Here is a 27,631-nt window from a genome sequence, read left to right as displayed (position 1 = left end):
GAACTCCCGTATAGCATTTTGAGTCACAGTATCCACTGCTACTAAGTAGGTGATTTTCAAGCTGCTGAGACGAGCTCAGAGAGGTGCCTTGCTCTCCCAGTTGGTGCCCAGATTCTGTGGAGGTGAGGTTGGGGTCCTGGACCAAGAGCAGAGTCAAATGTGCAACTCAGTGTGGAGGGGGCAGCCTCCCCCCCCACCGCGGGCTTAACCTGGCCTCGGAGCGCCGCTCATGGCAGGGCTTCCTGTCCCCACAGACGCCCCCTTTGCTGGACCCTGGCAGCTGAGTGGATGGACAGGCTGCCAGGGGACTTGCACTCTGTGGCCGTGGGCTTACGTTCTTGAGGCGCTTTTGTTTGGAGAGGGTGGCAGGGAGATGGAGGCTGTGGCGGGAGCTGGGCTGCCTGCGGAGGCAGCGCTGTGAGGTCTCGGCTGTGCTGACGCCTTTCCTTTCTTCTCCAGATGCTGAGCGAGTGGACAGCACCACGTCCTTGGGTAAAGCAGCTCTGGATTTTCGCAGCCTGTCCTCTGCCTGCACAGGCTCCCTGCCGCTCCTTCCTTAACTGTCACAGGGCGTCCCCCACCTGGAACACATAGCTTAAGTTGTGCTGAGATGACACAGAGCAGCGCCTTCATGAAGGGATGGCAGATGCAGCCCATCCCCTGGGGAGCACAGCTTCGCCAAACACGGGCCCCTCCCGCTGCCTGAGAATAGCTTCCTGTCCTTGAACCAGAGTCTGTATCGGACCAGTTGGCCTCAGATGTAGTAATTTTTAACCCATCCCCTTCAGAGGTTTTAATTGTAGGTTCTAACTATTTATGTGCATTTTTCTATTTTTATTACTTGAAATGTGTGTCCTCTTCTTGCTGGGTTCAACCCTGCCCATTTATGACTTGACGAGGTGCCAGTGGCTCCTGGCATCTAATCTTACCCATGGGTGAACTTGGTGCCAGGTTTTTTTTTTTTTTAGGGTCACACCTGTGGCATGTGGAGGTTCCCAGGCTAGGGGTCGAGTTGGAGCTGCAGCTGCCAGCCTGCACCACAGCCACAGCCACGCTGGATCCTAGCCGAGCCCACAACCTACACCACAGCTCACGGCAACGCCGGATCCTTAACCCACTGGGCAGGGTCAGGATTGAACTCTCATCCTCAAGGTTCCTGGTCGGATTCGTTTCTGCTGAGTCACGACAGGAACTGCAGGTGGCTGGTGCTCCCACGTGGCTGTCACTGGGCTAGAAGGGGCTCTTTTGTCAGCGAGTGGGTCCTTTCCTGGCCTGTCTCAGCGGAGCCCCAGGTGGCGTCTTGGTAGTGGGGGGTGGCAGTTAGAGAACAGTTGCCTTCAGCTTTCCTTTTCTAGCTTATTTCCATGTAGAAGAACACAGTTATCATTGCTTCCTCTCACTCCCAGAGTGGCCGAGCTTTGGAAAAAAGCCTTAACTCGATAGACTGCTGCAGCACATGGCAGCGATTGCTCGGTTGGTGCCCCAGTTAAATCAGATTTATGAGCTGGTCCTGGAGGGTGGATTCTAGAATAGGTTAAGTTTTTTTCAAATTACAAAACATTTCTTTAATTGAAGTATAGTTGCTGTACCATTTTATATAAGTTACTGTGAGCCTCCTCTGCTGTTACCTCACTAGCTTGGGTGTTTTGGGTTCCTCGTGTAAGGGACAGACAGTATTTGTCTGACTTGGCTTAGCGTCATGCCCTCCGAGTCCCTTCATGTTGCTGCAAATGGCAAAATTCCACCTTTATTTTACTAGCTGAGTCGTTGTCCTGTGTGTGTGTGTCTACCTACGCACACACGTGTACACACACATTGCACATCTTCTTAGTGCATCTGCTGGTGGACTTTGATTGCTTCCATATCTTGCAACTGTAAATGATGCTGCATGAGCCTTGGCGTAAATAACTCTTTTCAAATAAGGGTTTTTGGTGTTTTTCGGATATGCACCCAGAAGTGGAATTGGTGGGGCATGTGGGGGTTCTGTTGAGTTTTGGGAGCGATCCCTATGCTCTTGTCCACAGCGGCAGCACAGCCTCCCCGGGGCTCCCTTTTCCCCACACCCTCTCCAGCAAGTGGTGTCTTCTTGTTGATGACAGGCAGCCGTCCTCAGAGAGGCTTTTAACCCAGGGTTTCCTCTTTCAGGTAATGCGTGCCAGGACTGCGCAAAGAGGAAGTTAGAAGAAAATGGAATTGAAGTTTCGAAAAAACCCAGGCAATCTGATACCGGTATGATGGCCTTTCTCTCAGGGGCCTCTTGCAGCCGGGCCGCATTTGTAGTTTTCAGTGACAATACTCGCTTTGACGCCCTGGCCTCCTGGGGACAGGGGGGACGTGGACACCGTTCCAGCTCCCAGAGCTTCCGCTTCTAAGAGTTTCTGTTCCTCTAAGTCAGCACCTTAGTGAAGAAAAAGAACGCAAATCGTCAGGTCAGCCCAGGAGTGTTGACGTGAACCCTGCAGTTCAGGCACCGCAATGTTCTCAGGAGTCCCCGCCCTCACTTCTCAGGCGCCCCCTCCGCGCAGCGCAGCGCAGCGCAGCCGCCTCCGAGTCAGGCTCTCCTGGAGTGAGGTTTGTCCGCACCTGGTCGGTAGGTGGCGCTGTCCCGGGGAGGCGGCCCTCCCGCGCCTCCCCCCGGTGTCCATGGTAACAGCATGTCCCATAGTGAAGCTGGGGCTGCGGGGCCTCCGTCCTCCACGCCTCCCCTTCCTCACCTCCCCGAAGCCCACCGGGCTTTACATCGACCTGCCGGTCTACAGGTTGGCTCTAAAAGCTGGAACACAAAAGCAGTGACTTAATTAAAAGGCAGGAACCATTTTTCCTGGTTGGCCAGCTTGTGAGTTGCGGCCGTGTGTCCTGCTTAGATCAAGGTCCAGTGAGTTCCTTTCCTCACAGTTCCTAATTACGCTCATTTTTCATTGTTGCAGATTCGTGGTGTTCGTGTTGCTTCTGTGGGTTTTTTTTTTTTTTTTTGTCTTTTTAGGGCCGCACTGCACGGCATATTGAGGTTCCCAGGCTAGGGGTCGAATAAGAGCTACAGCTGCCTGCCTATACCACAGCCAGAGCAACATGGGATCCGAGCTGCGTCTGCGACCTACACCACAACTCATGGCAATGCCAGATCCTTAAATCCACTGAGCGAGGCCAGGGGTCGAACCTACAACCTCATGGTTCCTAGTCGGATTTGTTAACCACTGAGCCACCATGGGAACTCCTCTGTATTCTCTTAATCATGCTGCCCCTCGTTTTCTGAGTCTTCCTTGTTCCGGCCGGAGGGTATGGCCTGGCCTGGAGCCCCTTCCTCGCCCTCCTGGGCGGTGCCGGGTCTGCTTTCTCCCCATGCCACCCGCTTCAGCCAGAACCTCCTCCGGCAGCTCCCACGGCCGCCGTGTGCGAGGCCAGCCTCCCGAGGGCTGGTGGGAGTGTGGGATCCTTCAGGAACCGGGTTTCCTGTTGAAGAGGGTCTGGTGCGACCCCCGTCTCTCATCTGTGGGGACCTGTTGCTTTCCGTTCTGGAAGCTTTAGGATCTTCTTCTCCTTGGTGGTGAGAAATTTCAGGAGGTTGTATGTAGATGGAAATCCTTTTAATGTATCTTGTTCAGTTCTTTTTTCCTCCAGTTCTGGAATCGTCTTCTCTGTTCCTTCTTCATTGAATCATATTAGTTGGGCCTCTTGAATTAATTTCTGCTGTGTTTTGTTTTTTTTAATGTTTTAATTTTCATTTTCTGTCTTCATTTTTTTTTTTTTTCAAAAACTTTCTGGGAGATTCTTAAAATTATGTTTCTACTCAGGCTAAATTTTTGAGTGTTATTGCTAATTTCTAAGCTCTTGTTTTCTTTTTTCCTTTCAGCTTTTGTTTTCTGATTTCGTCGTCTTCATAGCATCTGTTGTTTTAGGACCGTGATGTCTTTTCACATCTCTAGAGATGGCAGAGACTTTCCTGGTTGTCTGACCTACCCTCTTCCTGAAAACAGCAGGATAGAGGCTTTTCAGATAACAGAGTTTATTCTTTATTAGATAAGAAAACTTCTTAAAACACTCTGACGCACCTATATAATAATCTGCCAAGAGTCTCTGAGAGCCCTGACACCTTGAACGTACTACCAGCTACTTACTTAACGTTTATTTATTTTTTTATTACGCAAATGAATTTGTCACATCTGAAGTTGTATAATGATCATAACAATCTGATTTCACAGGATTTCCATCCCACAGCCCAGGCATATCCCCCCACCCCCCAAACTGTCTCCTCCGGAGACCATAAGTTTTTCAATGTCTGTGAGTCAGCGTCTGTTCTGCAAAGAAGTTCCATCTCCTTTTTTCAGATTCCACATGTCAGTGAAGCATTTGATGGTGGTGTCTCATCGTATGGCTGACTTCACTTAGCATGATAGTTTCTAGGTCCATCCATGTTGCAAAAAATGCTGGTATTTCATTCTTTTTAATGGCTGAGTAATATTCCATTGTGTATATGTACCACATCTTCTGGATCCACTCCTCTGTCGATGGACATTTAGGTTGTTTCCATGTCTTGGCTATTGTAAATAGTGCTGCAATGAACACTGGAGTATATGTGTCTTTGCGAGTCGTGGTTTTCTCTGGATAGATGCCCAGGAGTGGGGTTGCTGGATCAAATGGTAGTTCTATGTTTAGTTTTTCTGAGGAATCTCCACACTGCTTTCCACAGTGGTTGCACCAATTTACAATCCCACCAACAGTGTACTAGGGTTCCTTTTTCTCCACACCCTCTCCAGCACTTATTGTTTGTAGACTTTGATGATGGCCATTCTGGCTGGTGGAAGGTGGTACCTCATCGTGGTTTTGATTTGCATCTCTCTAATGATGAGTGACGCTGAACATCTTTTCATGTGTTTCTTGGCCATCTGTATGTCTTCTTTGGAGAATTGTCTGTTTGTTTAGATCTTCTGCCCATTTTTTGATAGGCTTGTTTGTTTTTTTGGTATGGAGCTGCAGAAGTTGTTTATAAATTTTGGAGATTAATCCCTTATCAGTTGATTCACTTGCAAACATTTTTCTCCCTTTCTGTGGGTTGTCTTTTTGTGTTGTTTAGGGTTTCCTTTGCTGTGCAGAAACTTGAAGTTTGATTAGATCCCATTTGTTTATTTTTCTTTTTATTGTCAATACTCTGATAGGTGGATCTGAGAAGATGTTGCTGTCATTTATGTCAGAGAGTGTTTGGCCTATGTTTTCCTCTAGGAGTTTGATAGTGTCTGGTTTTATATCTAGGTCTTCAATCCATTTGGAGTTTATTTTTGTGTATCGTGTTAGGGAGTGTTCTAATTTCATTCTTTTCCATGTGGCTGTCCAGGTTTCCCAGCACCACTTATTGAACAAGCTGTCCTTTCTCCATCGTATATTCTTGCCTCCTTTGTCATAGATTAGTTGGCTGTAGGTGCGTGGGTTTAATTCTGGGTTTCTATCCTGTTCCACTGGGTTTCTATCCTGTTCTGTCTTTGTGCCAGTACCATGCAGTTTTGACGACTGTTGCTTTGTAGTATAGTCTGAAGTCAGGGAGCCTGATTCCTCCAGCTCCATTTTTCTTTTTCAGGATGTCTTTGGCTATTCTGGGTCTTTTGTGCTTCCAAACAGACTTTAAAATATTTTGTTCAAGTTCTGTGAAAAATGTCCTTGGTAATTTGATAGGGATTGCATTGAATCTGTAGATTGCCTTGGGTAGCATAGTCGTTTTGATAATATTAACTCTTCCAATCCACGAGCATGGTATATCTTTCCATCTATTTGAGTCATCTTTGATTTCTTTCATCAGTGGCTTGTAGTTTTCAGAGTATAGGTCTTTTGTTTCTTTAGGTAGGTTTACTCCTAGGTATTTTATTCTTTTGGAGGCGATGGTAAACTGGATTGCTTCCCTAATTTCCTTTTCTGCTTTTTCATTGTTAGTGTATAGAAACGCTGTCGATTTCAGTGTATTGATTTTGTATCCTGCGACTTTGCCAAATTCGTGGATGAGCTCTAACAGTTTTCTGGTAGAGTCTTTAGGATTCTCTAGGTATAGTATCATGTCATCTGCAAATAGGGATAAGTTTTGCTTCTTCCTTTCCAATTTGTATTCCTTTTATTCTTTTACTTCTCTGATTGCTGTGGCTAGGACTTCCAGAACGATGTTGAAGAGTAGTGGCGAGAGCGGACATCCTTGTCTTGTTCCTGATCTCAGCGGGAATTCTTTCAGCTTTTCACCATTGAGAATGATGTTCGCTGTGGGTTTGTCATATATGGCCTTTATCATGTTGAGGTAGGTTCCCGTTATGCCCACTTTCTGAAGGGTTTTTATCAGAAATGGGTGTGGGATTTTGTCAAAGGCTTTTTCCGTGTCTACTGAGAGGATCATATGGTTTTTATCCTTCAGTTTGTTAATGTGGTGTATCACACTGATGGATTTGCGGATATTGAAGAACCCTTGCATCCCTGGGATGAATCCCACTTGATTGTGATGTACAATCCTTTTAATGTATTGTTGGATGTGGTTTGCTAGTATTTTGTTGAGGATTTTTGCATCGATGTTCATCAGTGAAAATTAGCCTATAGTTTTCTTTTTTTGTGGAGTCTTTGTCTGGTTTTGGTACCAGGGTGATGGTGGTCTCATAGAATGAGTTTGGGAGTATCCCTTCCTCTGCAATTTTTGGAAATAGTTTCAGAAGGAGAGGTGTTAGCTCTTCTCTAAATGTTTGATAGAATTCGCCTGTGAAGCCATCTGTTCCTGGACTTGTTTGTTGGAAGTTTTTTAATCACAGTTTCAATTTCAGTTCTTATGATTGGTCCATTCATCTTTTCTATTTCATCTTGGTTTAGTCTTGGAAGATTGTACTTTTCTAAGAATTTGTCCATTTCTTCTAGGTTTTCCATTTTATTGGCATATAGTTGCATATGATCATATAGTCTCTTATGATCCTTTGTATTTCTGTGATGTCCGTTGTTACTTCTCCTTTTTCATTTCTAATTTTATTGATGTGAGTCCTCTCTCTTTTTTGCTTGATAAGTCTGACTAGGGGTTTATCAATTTTGTTGATCTTTTCAAAGAACCAGCTTCTCGTTTCATTGATCCTTTCTATGGTTTTCTTTGTTTCTATTTCATTGATTTCTGCTCTGATCTTTATGATTTCTTTCCTTCTACTAACTTTAGGTCTTGTCTGTTCTTCTCTCTCGAGCTGCTTTAGATGTAAAGTTAGCTTGTTTATTTGGGCTTTTTCTTGTTTCCTGAGGTGGGCTTGTATTGCTATAAACTTTCCTCTTAGAACGGCTTTTGCTGCATCCCATAGTCTTGGAGTGTCATATGTTTGTTGTCATTTGCTGTTAGGTATGTTTACATTTCCTCTTTGATTTCTTCAGTGATCCATTGGTTGTTTAGTAGCATGTTGTTGAGTTTCCACGTGTTTGTGTTTTTTTGCGGTTTTTTTCTTGTTGTTGATTTCCAGTCGTATGGCGTTGTGGCTGGAAAAGATGCTTGATATGATTTCAATTTTCTTAAAGTTACGGAGGTTGGATTTGTAGCCCAGGATGTGATCAATCTTAGAGAATGTTCCATGTGCACTTGAGAAGAATGTGTATTCTGTTGCTCTTGGATGGAATGTCCTATAAATATCTATTAAGTCCATCTGGTTTAATGCTTCATTCAGGGCCTGTGTTTCCTCATTGATTTTCTGTCTGGTTGATCTGTCCGTTGCTGTGAGTGGGGTGTTAAAGTCCCCCACTATGATTGTGTTATTGTTAATTTGTCCTTTTAAGGTTGTTAGCAGTTGCCTTATATATTGTGGTGAACCTGTGTTGGGTGTGTAGATATTTAAAATTGTTATATTGTCTTCTTGGATTGATCCTTTGATTATTATGTAATGTCCTTCTTTGTCCCTGAAAATATTCTTCATTTTAAAGTCTATTTTGTCTGATATGAGTATTGCTACTCCAGCTTTCTTTTGATCCCCATTTGCATGAAATATTATTTTCCATCCTCTCACTTTCAATTTGTATGTGTCCCTAGAAATGAAGTGGGTCTCTTGAAGACAGCATATATGTGGGTCTTGTTTTTGTATCCATTCAGCCAGTCCATGTCTTTTGGCTGGGGTGTTTAGTCCATTCACATTTAAGGTAATTATTGATATGTATGTTCTTATTGCCATTTTATTAATTACTTTGGATTTGTTTTTGCTGCTCTTTTTCCTTTCCTTCTTCTCTTGTTCTTTTCTGCCTATAGAAGTTCCTTTAGTATTTGTTGTAAGGCTGGTTTAGGGTTGCTGAATTCTCTCAGCTTTTGCTTCTCTGTGGAGGTTTTGATTTCTCCTTCACATCTGAATGAGAGCCTTGCTGGGTAGAGTCATCTTGGTTGGAGGTTTTTTCCTTTCATCGCATTGAGTGTATCATGCCACTCCCTTCTGGCCTGCAGAGTTTCTGTTGAAAAATCTGCCGATAGCCTTATCGGGGTTCCCTCGTATGTTATTTGTTTCTTTTCCCTAGCTGCTTTCAAGATTTTCTCTTTGTCTTTAATTTTAGTCAGTTTGATTAGTATGTGTCTCAGGGTGTTCCTCCTTGGGTTTATATTATACGGTACTCGTTGTGCTTCCTGGATTTGAGTGAGTGGTTCCTTCCCCATGTTAGGGAAGTTTTCAGCTATTGTCTCTTGGAATATTTTTTTCTGTCTCCTCTCTCTCTTCTCCTTCTGGCACCCCTATAATACGGATGTTGGTGCGTTTCACGTTGTCCCAGAGTTCTCTGCGACGCTCTTCATTTGTTTTCAATCTTTTTTCTCTTTTCTGTTCTGCATCTGTAATTTCCACTAGTCTGTCCTCCACCTCGCTTATTTGTTCTTCTGCCTCCCATATTCTGCAGTTAGCTGCTTCTAGTGAATTTTTTATTTCAGTTATTGTATTTTGCATCTCTTCTTAAGTTTTATATCTTGTATCTCTTTGGTCAGTGTTCCCTGTAAGTTATCCATCTTTGCCTCCAGTTTATTTCCAATGTCTTGCATCATCTTCAGCATCAACAGTCTAAAGTCTTTCCTGGGGGCTGAGAATCTTCTCCTTATGGCTTAGCTGTTTTTCTGGGGTTTTTCCTTTCTCCCTCATCTGAGTTATAGTCCTTTGTCTTTTCATTTTTATAAGTTTTTGGTGTGGTGACCTTCTTACAGATAATAGAGTTGTAGCCTCTCTTACTTCTGGTGTCTGCCCCCCCTGTGGCTGCAGTCAGTATTGGGGCTTGGTGTAGGCTTCCTGATGAGAGGGGCTGATGCCTGCCCCCTGGTAGGAGGAGCCGATTCTAATCCCTCTGGTGGGTGGGGCTTAGTCTCTGGATGGGATTAGAGGCAGCTGTGTGCCTGAGGGGTCTTTAGGTAGCAGTTTAATGATGGGCAGGGCTGTGGTCCCACCGGGATTGTGGTTTGCCCTGGGGCTTCTCAGCATCTGACTGAAGGGTGGAGCCACATTTTCCCAAAATGGCCCCCTCCAGAGAAAGGCAGCTGCTGAAGATTCCCGAGAGCTTTGCTTTCAGTGTCCTTCCCTCACAACAAGCCACGTTCACCCCTGTTTTCCCAGGATGTCCTCCAAGAACTGCAGTCAGGTTTGACCCAGATTCCCTTGGAGACTTAGCTTTGTCCTGGGACTCAGTGCACGTGAAAGTCTGAAAGGCCCCCTTTTAAGAATGGGGTCTCCGTTTCCCCCAGTCCCGTGGAGCTCCTGCGCACAAGCCCCACTGGCCTTCAATGCCAGACGTTCCAGGGGCTCTTTCTCCCTGTGCCAGATCCCCACACGTGAGGGTTTGATGTGGGGCTCAGAACACTCACTCCTGTAGGTGAGTCTCTGTGAACCAGTTAGTTTCCAGTCTGTGGAGCTTCCCACCCAGGAGGTCTGGGGTTGTTTATATCGCAAAATCGCCCCTCCTACCTCTTGATGTGGCCTCCTCTTTTTCTTCTGGAGTAGGGTATCTTTTTTAAGGTTTCCGGTCCATTTGGGTGAAGAGTGCTCAGCCTTTAGTTGTGAATTTTGTTGTTTTTAGGAGAGAAGTTGGGCTCCAGTCCTTCTATTCCGCCGTCTTAATCCCGTCCCTCCTTACTTAGCGTGTAAATTAGCTCCTCAGCGGGTACGATGGAGCAGTGAGTACTTGATGCCCCATTTTCCGGCTGCGCCACAAGGAACATGTACGGTTGAGTCTGTTACGGACACAGATTCAAATAAACAGCTATGGCAGCACTGGCAGAGGCTGCCTGCGGGGTGAGGTGGTGGCTCCTGCTGGCTGGTGGTGGTGGAGGGGACTGGCTGAGTGACACCTGCTCCCTTAGATTTTTTTTTTTCTGTCTTTTTAGGCTGCACCCATGACTTAAGGAGGTTCCCAGGCCAGGGGTCTAATTGGAGCTACAGCTGCTGGCCTACACCACAGCCACAGCAACACCAGATCCAAGCTGCGTCTGCGACCTACACCACAGCTCACGGCAACACTGGATCCTTAACCCACGGAGGGAAGCCAGGGATCAAACCTGTGTCCTCATGGATCCTAGTCGGGTTGGTTACCGCTGAGCCAGGACGGGAACTTCCCGCTCCCTTAGATTTTACAACTTGAAGGAACCTGTCTTTATTTATTTATTTTTTTTTTGGTCTTTTTGCTATTTCTTGGGCCGCTCCTGCGGCATATGGAGGTTCCCAGGCTAGGGGTCCAATCGGAGCTGCAGCCACCGGCCTACGCCAGAGCCACAGCAACGCGGGATCCGAACCGCGTCTGCAACCTACACCACAGCTCAGGGCAACGACGGATCCGTAACCCACTGAGCAAGGGCAGGGACCGAACCCGCAACCTCATGGTTCCTAGTCGGATTCGTTAACCACTGCGCCACGACGGGAACTCCGGAACCTGTCTTTAGAGGGAGATTTCCATGTTGAGAGTATTTTGGATAAAATTCTTTGAAGTCTTAGAGCAGATACCTGGACTGTGAATTCAGCCAGGAGTTCATCCGTAACTCAGTGAAGCTGGGTTCTTTGGGCTGCTCCCTTCCAGACGAGGGTTCCTTCCCTCTAGTCTCTGGCTTCCCTCCTGTCCCCAGGACACCTCACTGCTGTGGTTAAGGAGGCGGGTGCAGCCGACGGTCCTCCGTCCGTGGTGTGGTTGCTGCCGCCGCCGCCGCAGCTCTTCGGCCTGGGGGCGACCTCCGCATGGCCTTACGATCTGTGCCATCAGCAGAGCCTCCTGCCGGTGGACCTGGCCAGGAGCAGTGGGCAGGCCAGCCACTGGGGTCCTCGGGGTGCCCTGGGTGCTGGCACCCACACCAGCAGCCACCTCTCCGGGCAGCCCATCTCTGCAGAGGAAGCCCTCTGGTCCCTTACACAGAGCTTTGTCCTGTTCTGCTCGAGGGGGAGAGAGACCGGTGTGTCTCTGTCCCCAGTGCTGCTGGCCAGGCCCTCGGGCTGCGCGGCGGAGCAGCCCGGCCCCACCTGAGGCCACCCCTGAACCGCCCGCTTCTCCCGGTCCCCAGGCTCCCGCTGCAGGTGTGCGGACCCTGCCCCTCCCCCGTCCGCTAAGAAGGGGAAAAGCACCCACATTCAGGGGTCAGGATGGCCAGCGCTTTGCAAATCTAACGTCCCGTAATTTCCTCTGTCCCCAGTGGTACTTGTAACTCACAGCGCCAATTCCATCGTGGAGGTGTCTCAGGGTCTTTCGCACATAAGAAAACCCTAATCAGTTTCTGAAATGGAAACCCCATTGCAAATACTTGTTTGGCATCAGCATTAATGCGTGTTTTGGTGTTGCTTTTTGTTCAAACAGATGATGCTGGGGGGTCTTGAAATCTTTAAAACCAACACAACCTGCAACTTGAAAAGCAGCCTCTGGAACCACAGTGCCCTCCGAAGCCACAAGGAACGTTAGGGAAAGCCGCGCGGGACCTCTGCAGCCAACCGCCAAGACCCCCAAAGAACCACGCGGGCGTGCGGGCCCCGCGCCCCACTGGGTAACTGCTCCAGGGGCGAAGGTGTCCTCGGGGGCCCGACAGCCACCACCCCAGGGACCAGCTGAGGGCGGGGTACCTGGCCTGCCCCACTCCCAGGTGACAGGGCCTCTTTGTCAGGGTTTTTTTTTCTATTAAAAGCGGGAGAGTGAAGACTGTCCAAGCAACAGTAGCTGCCAAAGAGAAAATAAACTAGACGCTTAGATTTATGTAGCTTTTAGGTAGAAACGTCTGTTACTGCGGGAACAAGCGAGATGTCTGTTCAATGGTGAAGACAGCACTGAGCACGCGGGCGGGAGCCACGCGCACACGCAGACTCGCTGGGTCCCGGGGCTTCTCGGGAGTCGGTCCTTTTGGAGACCTTGTCTCCGAAGAACAGCGGGCTGACTGCTGCGGAGCCCGGAAGAGCCAGAGGCCCGCGCACAAGCCCGGTGCAGGGTCGGCACATGGTTTGGTGATGGTTACCTGAGAAGCTGCAAGTTACATGTTTAGTTAAGTCAATTTCAAGGTTTTCAAGCCTTCTTTCTGTGGGTTAAGGTCCAGCCTTTCTGCTCTCAGCTCTTAAATTCTCCCCAGGGCCCACGTGAAAGGATTTGCACAGAGTGGAGCAGGCACAAGTTCGTCTGTGCCGTTTTAAAGTCCTCGGGGTTCTCCCAGGGCAGAGCCGCCTGGGCTGTGTGCCTGTGCCCGGTGGCCCCTGGTCCTGGCTCCGCCCTGCTTGGCATCTGTGCCAAGGCTGCCTGTTTAGTAGCTCCCTGTGGACGTAAAGAAAGTGAACAAGAAACGTGAGGCTGGGATGTGTAGGGAGAGAGAGAAGCCAGAGCTGCTGAAGGCCTTTTCTTTTTCTCTTTGAAGCATGGAAAACGGATCTTTTATGTTACTCTTGTCAAAAATAAAATTTTATTTTCAACTCTATTGCTAAGCTTTTCTTTAGTTACAAGATGTGGTACGATGTATTTCATGAGAATTTTTGCCTTGAGTTGCCACTCAATTGTGAAATTAATTGATTACTTAAGTATTTAAAATTTTAAAAAGTAAACATCTAGGTTTGCTTTAACAAGAAGACATTGGAGTTCCCTTGTGGTACAGAGGAAACAAATCCAATGAGGAACCATGAGGTTGCCGGTTCGATCCCTGGCCTCACTCAGTGGGTTGAGGATCAGGCCTTGCCGTGACCTGTGGTGTAGGTCACCGACGCGGCCCGGATCCTGTGTTGCTGTGGCGTAGGCCGGCTGCTCCAGCTGCGACTGGACCCCTAGCCTGAGAATCTCCATATGCCCAGAAATAGCCAAAAAAAAAAAAAAAAAGAGGACATTTTACAAACTGCAATGGGGGCAGGATGGCTGAATCTGAAAGTTGGTGAGACACACGGTGACAATATTACGAGCTTGGAAAGAGAATCTAAAGCTGGAAGGTAAAGCAGGGCCAACTCAGGTCGAGCTTTGAGAATCGCCATGCAGAAAGGCCTTGCTTTAAAGGATGTATTTAGTCATTTCTCTGATTTTTGTTTGTGTTTGTTTTTCCTTTTTGCCTTTTCTAGGGCCGCTTCTCATGGCATATGGAGGTTCCCAGGCTAAGGGTCTAATCAGAGCTGTAGCCGCCGGCCTACGCCAGAGCCACGGCAACGCGGGATCCAAGCCACATCTGCGACTCACTCCACAGTGTATGGCAATGCTGGATCCTTAACCCACTGAGCAAGGCCAGGGATCGAACCCTCAACCTCATGGTTCCTAGTCGGAGTCGTTAACCACTGCGCCAGGACGGGAACTCCAGGTTTTACATTCTTGAATGGTTGTATTTCATGTACCTATCCAGACACCTGCATGGTAACCTCTGCTGCCTCATCAAAGCCTGAAAGACTCTCTGGCCCTTGAAGGCGGCTGGACCTGCTCCAGGTGGAAAGCAGGAGGCTGCAGCCAGCTGCCCAGCGCCCTGGGGGAACAGGCCGCCCGCCCTCCGGCCCCCACCCGCACTGGTGCGGCAGCAAGCGTCACGGGGGCGCCCCTTTCCCAGGTCAGCTTCCGGGCGGTTTGGGGGTGAGGCGCCTGTGTCCTGTGTAGCTGTGCCTTTAGCCATTTAACCCCTATAAAGCCGGCTACTTACCAGGTTCATTTTTGTTGGGAGTTGGTGCCCCCGCCCCACAGTTGCTGTCCCCCTGCAGTTTCCGCCGTGTGCCTTGGCGTAGCCCTGCGCTTTTCCGGGATGAGGGTTGCTGTGTTGGACGGAGCAGTGACCCTGCTTTGAAGGCCTCTGACAGTCCGCAGCCTCGGGGGTGAGGTCAGCGTCTGCCCTGAGCCGTGTGGCACCGAAGGGCTGGTTCGATGTTTTCCAAGGCAGAGGAAGGTCGCGCCCACCAGGACTGGAAAAAGGTACAAGCGGGCGACTTCTGGCCCTCGCGCCTTCAGAGGTTGGCTGGGGGAGGGCAGGAAGCAGGTTTTTGGGTGACTTAATCTGTTTCTTAGGCACAGAGTGTATTTTGTTTACAGGGAACAGTGTCGTTCAAAGGTGATTCCATTACTTCAGGAGGCGACTCCGATTGGCACTTAAATACAGCACCACCATCATTTTTTATTCCATTTCTATTTATTGATTTGTGTTTTTGCCATTTCTAGGGCTGCTCCCACGGCATATGCAGGTCCCCAAGCCAGGGACTGAACCCGCAACCTCATGGGTTCCTAGTTGGATTCGTTAACCACTGAGCCACAGTGGGAACTCCCTTTTTTTCCATTTTTAAATGGAAATGAAGTACTATTGAAAACACTGCACCTTTTTTTTTTGTCTTTTTAGGGACGCACCCGTGGAATTTGGAGGTTCCCAGGCTAGGGGTCTAACTGGGGCTGTAGCCACCGGCCTACGCCAGAGCCACAGCAACGCAGGATCCTTAACCCACTGAGCGAGGCCAGGGATCGAACCCACATCCTCATGGTTCCTAGTCGGATTCGTTAACCACTGAGCCACAACGGGAACTCCCAATAAGCTCTGCAACTTTGGATTCAACCAACCTTGGATTGAAAATAGTTGTGAAAAGACTCCAGGAAGTTCCAAAACCATCTAGAATTTGCCGTGTATAGGCTACTATTTACAAACATTTACACTGTGTCAGGCACTATAAACAATGCAGAGATGGTTAAAGGGAGGCTGTGTGGGCTGTATGCAGATTCCTACCAACGCATATAAGGAACTGGAGCATCCTTGGGCTGTGGTACACGGGGCTCCCAGAGAGAGAGAAGGGACCACTGTGGTCGAGCGGAGCAGTCGGCTGTTGCTTGGGAGAGCCTGTGTCCTGTTTCTCCTTTTTATGACCACATCTACCGCGTGTGGAAGTTCTTGGGCCAGGGTTGAATGGGAGCTGCAGCTGCCGCCTACATCACAGCCACAGCGGCACTGGATCTGAGCTGCATCTGCAACCTATGCCGCAGATCACAGCAACCCCAGATCCTTAACCTACTGAGGGAGGCCGGGGATTGAACCCACATCCTCCCAGACACCACCTGGGGTTCTTCCCCGCCGAGCCACAACAGGAACTCTGAAACAACTCAATTTCACCTTAAATCCTTTATTTCTAAAATTACAGAGTGTAGACGTTTGAAATTAGACTATTTTTATTGATACTTTCAGTATTGGTTTCAGTCCCTCTGAAATAATTTTCCTTAAGACACAGATCCAATACTGTGTAACTAGCACACTTAGAAACCAAGTTTCTTTTCTTAAAGGTTTACTTAAGCCGTACAAGGCAACATCACAGCGAAGGTGAGTGATGCTGGATTCAAAAACTTTGATTGGATTTCAAAATGGAAGTTAAAACTATGTTTTCTTTTTAAGCTCATTCAGAGCTAACGCACAGGAGATGCTATTTACTGGAGTGGGGCCTGAACGCTTTGTAAGAGAAGCAAGCATCTTTGGCGGGGGACAAGCTTTTGCTTGCTCCCGAAGTCTGTCAGGTAGATGGAACATGGGAGTGAGAACGGAACAAGGGTTGGCCTGACCATGCAGCACTCTGCGCACCGCTACCATCGCTCTGAGGCCTAACGGGGCTCCCGCTGCCTCCTGCTGCTCTCTCTCCCCTCGGTTTCTGGATACTGGGAAAGGTCCAGGGTCAAAGCTCGGCTGAACATGCAGTCGTCTTGCTGAAACGGAGACAAGACAGTACCGTCAGCCCCTGTCATCAGATGTAAAGTTAGGGCCGTCAGTGAGTCTGGACTGAGCTTTGCAAAAGGACCCTCCTTGCAGCCAAACGTATCACCTGTCTGCATTGACATGAGCTCTATTTAGTTTTTGGAGTTACCTGGCAAAATGTACCAGCTCTGCTACCCCAAACGGGCCTTTCACATACGGATTGTTTTAAATGAAAGGCTACTGAGAAACAGCAGACGGAGGAAAAAACTAAAAACGAAGCACAAGACTCCCTTTTGGTAAAGGAAATTCATTGACATAAAAGATGGCCACCTCTTCACTTTTTCTTTTTTTTTTTTTAGGGCCACACCTATGGCACGTGGATGCCCCCAGGCTTGGTGTCAAATCAGAGCTACAGCTGCCGGCCTACACCACAGCCACAGCCATGCCGGATCCTCGACCCACTGAGTGAGGCCAGGGACAGAACCCGCATCCTCACGTTTCCTAGCTGGGCTCCTGACCGCTGAGCCACAACGGGAGCTCCAACCTCTCACTCTTGGCCAGTGCAGAAGACAGCGAGCGGCATCTGCAGGGCAGCTCTGACTCCAGCCTGCTCCTGGCTCCCCTCCCGTCGCCTGCCTCCCCCGCCCGGAGCCCCAGGCCTCTGCCTTCTAGCCTCGCAGGCTTGTCTCCCGTCCAGGCCCTCAACACCGCTGGCTTGTTCCCTGCTGGGTGTGCCCTCAGGTCCCAGGCTGATGCTCTTGTTTATTACCTTTTCGCCTACTGCTGGTCTAATTGGCAGGGCCTGCCCGAGAGCCTGAGACGGGCGGGGAAAGATTTTATTCCTGTCCCACACTGGCAATGAGAATTCCCGTTCCTCTCCTGCAGCGTGTTCCAGTGATGCCCTGACATGAGGTAGGCGCAGGGAGGGAAGTGGATTTTATCTTGGCTTCAAGGAGGACTCAGGAAGGGAAACCGAATTGTCTAAGGACTGAATGATCTGAATGAGTTGCTCTGCTCCATTAGCGCAGGTAAGTATTTTCAAGGGCTTACGAAATTTGTGTTAGAATTCTAGAATGACTATGCACCTGAGAACTGGTGGTCAATTTCTTTGTTTTTTCCTCTGGTACTTTTGGAGGATAAATGGTGCCCTGTTAGTTCTACCATGTTGCATTTCTATTTGCCTAAAACATTCAGACCTTACAGAAATAGGAAATATAATACTAGCAGTCTAATTCCTGTAAGTTAATATGTACTATTATTTTACAAGCAAAACTATCATACTTACAGTTCTGCAATTTTCAACTGGCTTTTTCACTTAAAACAGATCTTAACTTTCTGTATACGGCCACAGAAAAACGTCCGAGTAGTTCCTTTTAAGTCTTATTGATTAAAAAATCACCCCAGCCTATATCTGCCACTGCTGAAATCAAACAGTGTCTACACTCTGTGAGGAACTTGAGGTGCTGTTGCTGGGACCCCCCCACCGCCACCCCGGGCTGATTTTACTCCTCCCCTCTGCCGTGTCTTTACCTCTGGATAGATGCCTATCAGCGCATCAGCTTTGGAATAGAACTCTTCTTTCAGGGAAATAATTATCATCTGAAACTGTTCCTGAGTCTGCTCCTTGATGTAACTTGACACCTGGGAGGAACCAAAAGCATCCGCCCCGCCCCATCAGTAAGGATGCAGAAGGCACCCGGCCCTTCAGTAAGGAAAGGCGGCCTTCCTGGGGGCCCTGAGAACAGGCCCTGCCCGTCTGAGTCTGACAGGACGCCTGCCTGCCTTCCTGGTGATTCAGTCAGGGAGTCACTGCAACCGCAGAAGCGGAGATAGCTCAGATTCTAAAATAAGAGGTTAGAAAACTAGAAACCTCATTAAATCTGATTGAAAACCTAAATATTTTTAAGAAAAACATCTAACTTAGACTATCATGTGAATATGTAACCAACTTCTACAACAAGATAAAACTACCACCTGGGTATTTGATGAGGGTGGAGAAGGGCTGGTATTTTAAGCTCCCAGCTTCCTCTGTTGCCAACTCAAAAGCTGAAGATGGGAGAAATATGGCAATTATATATGTATTCATTATCCATGATCAACTCATTTGGTGAGCGGGGAATTCAGTGGCTCCTTCAGGAGCCTTAATTCCAAGGAATGGAGTAAGAACAAAACAGACTGGATAGAAATGCGTCTTGGTGAAAATCTCTACTCAGAATCTGGAGAATGACAAAGAACTTAAGACTCAAATCACAGTTTTAACAAGATGCTTGCCAATTCCCTGGATCTCTCTGCAAGCCTAGAGTGTGCCTTCTCTGTGTGTATTGGCCTGACTGCAGCCAAGATACTGAGAACACACATTCTGGAGGCAGGAATGGCCACTTCGGTTGAGGAATGCGTCCCTGGCTGAGGTGAATTTGGGCTACAGGCTGAATTCGTAGGCAGAAGGAACTCCAGCATTGGAGGCACCATGGTGCCGATTAGGTAGCCACCATGATACAGGACTCTGAGGACGTCTGTTTCTGTTTTGTTGGTTAGTTCTGTATGGTAATCTCTAGGTCCATTCACGTTGATGCAAATGGCATTATTTCATTCTTTTTATGGCTGAGTAATAGTCCATTGTGTGTGTGTGTGTGTGTGTGTGTGTGTACACATATATACACCTTTATCCGTTCCTTTGTGGCCATTTAGGTTGTTTCCATGTGTTGGCTATTGTAAATAGTGCTGCTGTGTCTTTTCAAATTATCAGAGTTCCTGTCGTGGCTCAGCAGTTAACGAACCCGATTAGCATCCATGAGGATGTAGGTTTGATCCCTGGCCTTGCTCAGTGGGTTAAGGATCTCGAGTTGGCATGAGCTGTGGTGTAGGTTGCGGACACTGCTCGGATCTGGCATTGCTGTGGCTGTGGTGTAGGCCAGCAGCTATAGCTCTGATTGGACACCTAGCCTGGGAGCCTCCATATGCCATGGATGCGGCCCTAAAAAGACCAAAAAAAAAGTCAAATTATAATTGTCTGGGTATACACCCAGAAGTGGGATTACTGAATCATATGGCAACTTTATTTCTAGATTTTTTTTTTTTTTGGTTTTGTTTTTTGATTTTTAGGGCTGCACTTGTGGCACGTGGAAGTTCCCAGGCTAGAGGTCAAATCGGAGCTGCAGCTGCTGGCCTTCACCACAGCCACAGCCACGACAGATCCGAGCCACATCTGTGACCTACACCAGCTCACAGCAACGCTGGATCCTTAGCCCACTGAGTGAGACCAGGGATGGAACCTGCATCCTCATGGATACTAGTCGGGTTCTTAACCTGCTGAGCCACAACAGGAACTCCTGGGCTCTCTATTCTGTTCCATTGACCCATATGTCCGTTTTGTGCCAATAACTTTCTTCTTTTCTTTTTTTAAGGATGCACCCACGGCACATGGAGGTTCCCAGGCTAGGGGCTGAATCAGAGCTGTAGCTGCTGGCCTACATCACAACCATAGGAACGCCAGATCCTTAACCCCCTGATCGAGGCCAGGGATTGAATCCACATCCTCATGGATACTAGTCGGGTTTGTTACCGCTGAGCTGCGGCAGGAACTCCTTGTGCCAATAACTCTGAATAACTGCAGCTTTGTAGTATTGTCTGCAGTCTGGGAGGGTTCTGCCTTCTGCTTTATTCTTTTTTTCTCAGGATTGCTTTGGCAATTATGGGTCTTTTATGGTTCCACATACATTTTACGATTATTAAGTTCTGTGAAAAGTATCATGGGTAATTTGATGGGGATCACATTAAATCTGTAGTCTGGGAGTTCCCGTGTGGCGCAGTGAGTGGTGAGCGAATCCGACTAGGAACCATGAGGTTGTGGATTTGATCCCTGGCCTTGCTCAGTGGATTAAAGATCTGGCGTTGCTGTGAGCTGTGGTGTAGGTTGCAGATGTGGCTCGGATCCCATGTTGCTGTGGCTCTGGCGTAGGCCGGTGGCTACAGCTCCGATTGGACCCCTAGCCTCAGAACCTCCACATGCCGCAGGATCGGCCCTAGAAAAGGCAAAAAGACGGAAAAAAAAAAAATCGTAGGTTGCTTTGGGTAGTAAAATGGCCCTTTTAACAATATTAATTCCTCAAATTTTTTCAAATTCTTCAAATCTTTTCATTTCTTTGAACCGCCTTCAATTTTCTTAATGTTTTGTGGCTCTTAGCATGTAAGTCCTTCACCTCCTTAGTAAGGTTTGTTTCCAAGGACTTTGTTTCCTTATGTGATCTGAGAAGTCATTGTTTACCTCCCCTTTTTCCTATCGCACTGCTACTGTGAAGCAACGCCGCAGATTTCTGCAAGTTAATCTCATATCCTGCTACCTGCTGAGTAGTTCTAGTAGCTCTTGCGTGGAGTCTTTAGGGTTTCCTACGTACAGTATCATGTCATTCTGCATATAATGGCAGTTTTACCTCTTCCCTACTGATTCGAATACCTTTTCTCTTTTAGGGCTGCACCTAAAAAAGGCACGTGGAGGTTCCCAGGCTAGGGTTTCAAACAGAGCTACAGCCGCCGGCCTACACCACAGCTGCTGGCCTATACCAGAGCCACAGCAACACAGGATCCAAGCCGCGTCTGCAACCTACACCATGGCTCACGGCAACGCCCGATCGTTAACCCACTGAGCAAGGCCTGGGATCGAACCCACAACCTCATGGTGCCTAGTCGGATTCATTTCCACTGAGCCACGACGGGAACTCCTTGAATACCTTCTCTTTCTTTTTTTGTCTGACTGCATGGTAGGACTTCCAATGCTATGTTGAATAGAGGTGGTGAGAGTGGGTAACCCTTGTCTTGTTCCAGATTTTAGCAGAAAAACTTTTCACTGTTGAGTATTCTATTGTCTGTCTGTCATAAATAGCTTTTACTATCTTAAGACATGTTCCTTCTGTATACCCACTTTCATAAAGGTTTTTATCATGAATGGATGTTGAGTTTTATCAGACGCGTTCTCTGCGTCTACTGAGATGACCACCTGGCTTGTGACTTGTGTTAAAGGGGCGTGTGACACTGACTGGCCTGTGCACAGTGAACCCTCCTTGTGACCCTGGGATGGATCCAACTCGGTCATGATACATGACCTTTTTTCATGTGTTGTTGGATTCGGTTTGCTAATGTTTTGTTGAGATTTTTGCATCTATATTCATCAAAGATACTGGCCTATAATTTTCTTTTTGGTAGTGTTTTTATCTGGTCTTGCTATCAGGGTGATGGTGGCCTCACAGAATGTCTTTTGTTTTTTGCCTTTTCTAGGGCTGCTCCTGCGGCATATGGAGGGTCCCAGGCTAGGGGTCTAATTGGAGCTGTAGCCACCTGCCTACGCCAGAGCCACAGCAACAGAATGTCTTTTGAAAGTGTTCCTTTCTCTTCAGTCTTTTGGAAGAATTTGAGAAGGATCAGTCTAAGTTCGTCTATGTATATTTGGAAGAATTTGCCTAGGAAGCCATCTGGTCCTGGCCTTTTTTTTTTTTTTTTTTGGTCTTTTTAGGGCCGCATTCGCGGCATTTGGAGGTTCCCAGGCTAGGGGTCAAATCAGAGCTATAGCTGCCAGCCTACACCAGCGCCACAGCAACTCGAGATTGGAGCCATGTCTGTGACCTACACCACAGCTCATGGCAACGCTAGATCCTTAACCCACTGAGCGAGGTCAGGGATCGAACCTACATCCTCACAGATCCTAGTTGGGTTCGTTAACCACTGAGCCATGAAGGGAACTCCTGGTCCTGGACTTTTTGTCTGTAGGAGTTTTGTTTTGAGATATTGCTAGAATGGAAGAGAAGACAGGATGCAAATATATAAGGAGTGCGTTATGCCAGGACAGTTACCTATGATGAATGTTGGGTGCCCTGATCACAAGAGGAAGTGAAAACTCAACCCTAGTAGTTCATACCACGTAACTGCTCATACTCAAGTGGGGTGCCAGGAATCTAAGTCTCAAAGGGAAACTGGAAACTAAGAGTTTCTAAATACATAGGATAGGTGCCAACGTAATCTCCTAAGGAGTTCCCATCGTGGTTCACAGTAACAAACCCGACTAGGATCCATGAGGACTCAGGTTTGATCCCTAGCCTTGCTCAGGGGGTTAAGGCTCTGGCGTTGCTGTGAGCTGTGCTGTAGGTTGCAGACTCACCCTGGATCCCGAGTTGCTGTGGCTGTGGTGTGGGTCGGCAGCTGCAGTTCCGAGTCGACCCCTAGCCTGGGAACCTCCATATGCCACAGGTGCGGCCCTGAAAAAAAGAGGAGTCGGGTAAGACCTGGTACCTGAAGGTGCCCTTATTACATACATCTAAATTCTGCCAGAAGATGCAGACATTTTTAAATGCTCCGGGGAGGAGTCCACAATGATGGATCCCTGCCCCCACCCCAACACGCGAAGGATATGGGATACAAGTGCTAACATGAACTTCCTGAAGGGGAATTTCTCCCAAAGGAGTCAGGCCATGGCGTCCACTTACTTGATGCAGACTGGCTGGCATTCAAGAGAAACAAACCAGGATTTTCTTTTAGGAGTTCCCGTCGTGGCTCAGTGGAAACGAATCTGACTAGGAGCCATGGAGTGGTGGGTTCAATCCCAGTGGGTTAAGGATCTGGCATTGCTGTGAGCTGTGGTGTAGGTCGAAGACACAGCTTGGATTCTGTGTTGCTGTGGCTGTGGTGTAGGCCGGCAGCTGTAGCTCCAATCAGACCCCTAGCCTGGGAACCTCCATATTCTGTGGGTGCAGCCCTAAAAAGCAAAAAACAAAATTTCTCTTGTTCCTGTGTTTTCTTCTTCCTCCAGTTATCCTTAAGTCTCTGATTGCTCACAGCTCTTGCCACATTCTCTATAAGGTTTGGGGGACTCTGGATTTTTTCCAACTTTTGTGGGTATGGAGTTGTTATGCTATTCATATATATGCTGTGACATGTTCAAAAAGCAAGGTCCTAGAGAGATTTGTGTTAGATGAATACAACCTGGGAAATGCTGAAAGATGACATTTATTGCCATGAGAAGTTACTCCTGGCTGCAGCTCCTGAAAATCCTAACTCTCGGGCATTACATGTGAAAATCTATTGGGGTGGCACCTCAAGAGGGAACGCATCTTGGAGTAACCGTGGTGGAGTGGGTTAAAAATCTAACTTCAGCAGCTCAGGTTGCTGCAGAGGCACAAGTTCCATCCCAGGCTGAGCACAGGGGGCTGAAGGATTTGGTCTTGCCACAGTTGCAGTGTAGGCTGCAGCTGCAGCATAGGTCATAGTTGTGGCTCGGATTCAGTCCCTGGCCTGGGAACTTCCATATGCTGAGGACGCAGCCATTAAAAAAAAAAAAAAAAAAAAAAAAAGACGAAAAGAGTGACTGTCTCTCTCAGGAGTGGACTCATTAACCAAGCTCATGAGACTAACATATCAAACAGAATGCCAGGCTACAAATCAGTAGTGACATGACCTCTGTCTGTCAGCACGACCAGAATAGCCAGACTCCCTGTAAGCAGCTATAAATGCAAAGCCCATCATTTCTGGAGTATGGATGACCCTGGAATCAGAACCAGGAATTTAACTGATCCATTTCTGGAAATGGACGGCTCTGGCCGTAGGACCCTCAGGACACAGGGAATCTGCAGGATGGAGCTGTCCTAGGCCGGGGCAGTGATGGGCACTGCCAGTGTCTGTGTCACTCCTTTGGTCATGCTTCTGTGTTCAAGGCTATTCTCATTTAAATCGTCAAGATGGGTGGTCTCTCAGGGGGCTTTATATATCCTTGCACTGATCTTGAAGGCTGACCTTAAAAATTGAATTCTGCAGAGTTCAAGTGAGCGCGTAGTTCCCTCATTGTCTCAAATACTGAAAACAGGATTATGCAGAAGTGCGGTAACTGACCAGATAAATTTTAATAAATAATTTTTAATAAATGCCTTTGGAATTTTACTTAAACATGTTATTTCGGGACTTTTAATAAAACCAATTTGGTTTTCCATGGGGTCTACTATTAAGGACACTAGGTCCAAATGCCTGGATGTGGGGAAAACACCCAGCAGCAATCTGTGGGTCCTCCCTGAGTCAATTCCCCAGTAACTGACTGAGGGTCCCCTAAACCTGAATGAAAATACTATCCTGAATCATCTTGTTTTTGGATTTTAACTTAGATTTCATTTTTATTTTATTTATTATATATATTTTTTGTCTTTTTGCCTTTTCTAGGGCCGCTCCCACAGCATATGGAGGTTCCCAGGCTAGGGCTCCAATCGGAGCTATAGCTGCCGGCCTAAGCCAGAGCCACAGCAACGTGGGATCCGAGCCACGTCTTTGACCTACACCACAGCTCACAGCGCCGGATCCTTAACCCACTGAGCAAGGCCAGGGATGGAACCTGCAACCTCATGGTTCCTAGTTGGATTCGTTAACCACTGCACCACGACGGGAACTCCTATTTTTAATTTATTATTTTTTTTGCTTTTTAGGGCCGCACCAGAGGCACATGGAGGTTCCCAGGCTAGGGGTCTAATCGGAGCTGTAGCTGCCAGCCTATGCTAGTGCCACAGCAACATGGGGTCCGAGCTGCATCTGCAACCTATACCCCAACTCATGGCAACGCCGGATCCTTAACCCACTGAGTGAGGCCAGGGATTGAACCTGCAACCTCATGGTTCCTAGTCGGACTTGTTTCTGCCGCGCCACGACAGGAACTCCCTCCTAGATTTCATTTTTATTTTTATTTTGTCTTTTTGCCATTTCTTGGGCCACTCCCACGGCATATGGAGGTTCCCAGGCTAGGGGTCGAATTGGAGCTGTAGCTGCCAGCCTACGCCAGAGCCACAGCAACGCAGGATCCAAGCCGCGTCTGCAACCTACGCCACAGCTCACGGCAATGCCGGATCCTTAACCCACTGAGCAAGGGCAGGGATCGAACCTGCAACCTCATGGTTCCTAGTCGGATTCGTTAACCACTGCGCCACGACGGGAACTCCTAGATTTCATTTTTAATTAGCAATTATCAAACAGTGTTTGTTCAAGGTAAACTGCCTTTTGATAGCAATGGGACCCCTGAATTGTAGATATTCTATTGGAAATTAAAAGCACAAAGAAACTTACTTTGCCAATGTTAGTGTTGTCCAGGGCTGCATCCACTTCGTCTAAAACAAAGAACGGAGCAGGCCGAAAACTACAAGAAAAGTACAATTAAGTACGTTACAACTTTGTTTACCAACGCCTTGGAGCAGAGGACGAGCAGTATTTGGAATAAACAAGATGCATCCTTTTGGATGCTTGTCCTCTGTGTCGTAACTACGATGCTCCGTGCCCAGTCAGAGAGCATCTTCTAAGAGTCTCCATGTTAGAGGCTTACTTTGCTAACACGCCTCACTCATCATCTGTGTGGCCTGCACAGGTGGCTCTGGGGTGGTCCTCCGCGTTCCTCTGACATCAGGGGTGACAAGGTCTACCCCCTGCTTTACCCAGGGCGCCAGGACCCCGTCTCCTCTACCAACTCCATCTCTGACTTCCTGACACTGGTACCTCCGTGGCTTCGTGCTTAGGGCACTCTCCTATATAATTAGCTCCTTGGTGACCTCATCTCTAAGTATCCCCTGGACATCAGTGTGAGCGTTCTGACCTCTCTCGCACCCTTGCCTCACATGTGCAAAGGCGTACTCAGCAGCTCCACGTTGGGGGAGTTCTCTTGTGGCGCAGCGCGTTAAGGATCCGGTGCTGTTGGTACAGCAGCTTGGGCCACTGCTGGGGCTCTGGTTCTGATCTTGGTCTAGGATCTCCTATACAGCCAGGGTGTGGCCAAACAAATGACCCGCCCGCCACACACACACAAACACCCAGCTCCTGTGGTTGTTTAACAGCTCAAACTCCTCACCCACCCGCTCCAAACCTGCTCCTCCTACAGTCTTCATCTCAGTTAATGGCAGATCTCATTACTCTAGTTGATTAGGCCAAACCCCACGGGATCACCCCTGGGTCCCTCATGCCCCACGCCCTGTCTGCTCAGCCTCCTGCTCCCTGGTCCTACCGGGCACCATCTTCCACCTTGACTGCTGGGACGGAGTCCCAACCTGTGCCTGCCACTGCTGTATACAGCCCGAACGCCACAGGTGCCAGGCCCACTCCGGCCTCAGCGCCTCTGCACTTGTTCCTTGTGTCTAGAACATTCTTCCCTTAGAAACCTGTCCAAGAATGTCTATCCTCGTTACATGCTCCCTTCATTTCTTCAATTCTTCGCTCAACTGTTACCTTTTCAAACAGGCCTCCCCAGAAGACTTCAAATATTGCAAACCCTGCCCTGTTACTGTTGCCATTCCCATCTTTAACTTTCTCCATTTTCTCACAGTCTCTCTGTTAGAGAAGGACTTTACGAACATGCCTCATTCATCATCTCTCCTCCCCCAACTGAAATGAACTATGGTTGAGGCAGGGTATTTGTCTCTCTAACGCCTGCACCACCACTTGACACAGGAAATATTTAGTATCTGCTGAACAGGAGGATGGGGTGGCACCCGGTCATGGTCAGGTATACAGTGCCATCATCGTCAGTGGAAATGAGGGTCAACATCTTTTTCACTCCTTACTCAATAGCAGGTCGCTGGATATGGGCTAGAAAGATAATATACGAGTTAGGTGTTTTTATTTCGTTTGGGTTTGCTGCTACTGTTCTGGGGTTTTTTGGCAATCCTGATTTCATTTTTGGCCACCGATACTTCTTTTTCTTTTCTATAAAGCTGGAGTATTAGTAGCTGCTGATAGTAACAAATTGGATAAAAATCTGTCAAAGACTTAACTAGATTTGCTGCCTAAATTGTTCTAGGCCTAAAACATAACCTGAATGGTCTGGCTGCGAAGTCGGTTTTGTGTCACACAGGCTAAAGGTGAGCAAAGACAGGTGGTTGACGTCTCCTGCAGGAAGGTCCACCGGCCTCTGCTCTGACCTCTGGGGCCTCACCTGTGCACAGCGAACAGGAGGGCCAGCGCTGCCACGCACTTCTCTCCCCCGGACAGATTATCCATGGGCATGAACCGTTTGCCTGGGGCCACGCAGTTGTAGCTGATGCCCTCCAAGTACGGCTCTTCTGGGTTCTCCGGGCTAAGAAATGCCTGAAACATACATTATTTATTTAGCAATATCAGAAAAGCTATTCATAAATTTCAACTAGGACTGTAAGAGTTTAACTGCAAAATGCTGTTGGTGAGATTTCCCTCCATTCTGATGGAAAAATACCAATGCCTGAAAAATAAGTATTTAGCGCTACCTGTAATCACAGCAAGGCTGCCTGGCTGGGGCGCAGAGGGAAACATCTAACAGACAGGAAGGACGAGGCCTTCCCGCCAGACTAGCCCTCAACTTTAGCAGCTCACGCTTGTCTTATCACAGCCTTCACTCAATTCATTCACTGGTCCTTTTGTCAAAAATTTTTGTTTTTTTTTTTTTAAAGAAAGAAGAGTTTATTGAGATAAGAGATGCTGCCAGCACAGCAGGATAACCTTCCGACGGTCGGGGAGAGCTGACGCCTTTCATCAAACCTTTGCTAAATACCTATTATAGGCTAGGTTCTATAGATACAGAGA

At 47.9% G+C, this 27,631-nt stretch overlaps 2 protein-coding genes across 4 annotated transcripts in view; one reads left to right on the top strand and one right to left on the bottom strand.

Moving 5' to 3' along the window:
- Nucleotides 1-12,871, top strand: part of FAM118A (family with sequence similarity 118 member A) — a 30,896-nt gene extending 18,025 nt beyond the window's left edge. For both annotated transcript variants that reach the window (XM_047785997.1, XM_047785998.1), the window contains exons 7-9: nt 460-492; nt 2,146-2,229; nt 11,776-12,871. In XM_047785997.1, the coding sequence (XP_047641953.1) occupies nt 460-492; nt 2,146-2,229; nt 11,776-11,795 (137 nt within the window). In that variant the 3' untranslated portion in view covers nt 11,796-12,871. The remainder of the gene's footprint in view (nt 1-459; nt 493-2,145; nt 2,230-11,775) is intronic.
- A 2,631-nt stretch (nt 12,872-15,502) lies between these two features.
- Nucleotides 15,503-27,631, bottom strand: part of SMC1B (structural maintenance of chromosomes 1B) — a 94,038-nt gene continuing 81,909 nt past the window's right edge. Inside the window, exons 22-25 of one of the 2 annotated variants that reach the window (XM_047785995.1) lie at nt 27,009-27,160; nt 25,157-25,226; nt 17,603-17,713; nt 15,503-16,083 (exon numbers count right to left, since the gene is read on the bottom strand). In XM_047785995.1, coding sequence (XP_047641951.1) covers nt 15,982-16,083; nt 17,603-17,713; nt 25,157-25,226; nt 27,009-27,160 — 435 coding nt within the window. In that variant the 3' untranslated portion in view covers nt 15,503-15,981. The remainder of the gene's footprint in view (nt 16,084-17,602; nt 17,714-25,156; nt 25,227-27,008; nt 27,161-27,631) is intronic. The other variant, XM_047785996.1, reaches the window with a different exon arrangement.

Source organism: Phacochoerus africanus, chromosome 7, assembly GCF_016906955.1.
Source record: "Phacochoerus africanus isolate WHEZ1 chromosome 7, ROS_Pafr_v1, whole genome shotgun sequence".
In the NCBI taxonomy this organism is placed as follows: Eukaryota; Metazoa; Chordata; class Mammalia; order Artiodactyla; family Suidae; genus Phacochoerus; species Phacochoerus africanus.
The sequence above is the reverse complement of the archived record's forward strand: the minus strand, read 5'-3'. Positions and strand labels throughout refer to the sequence as shown.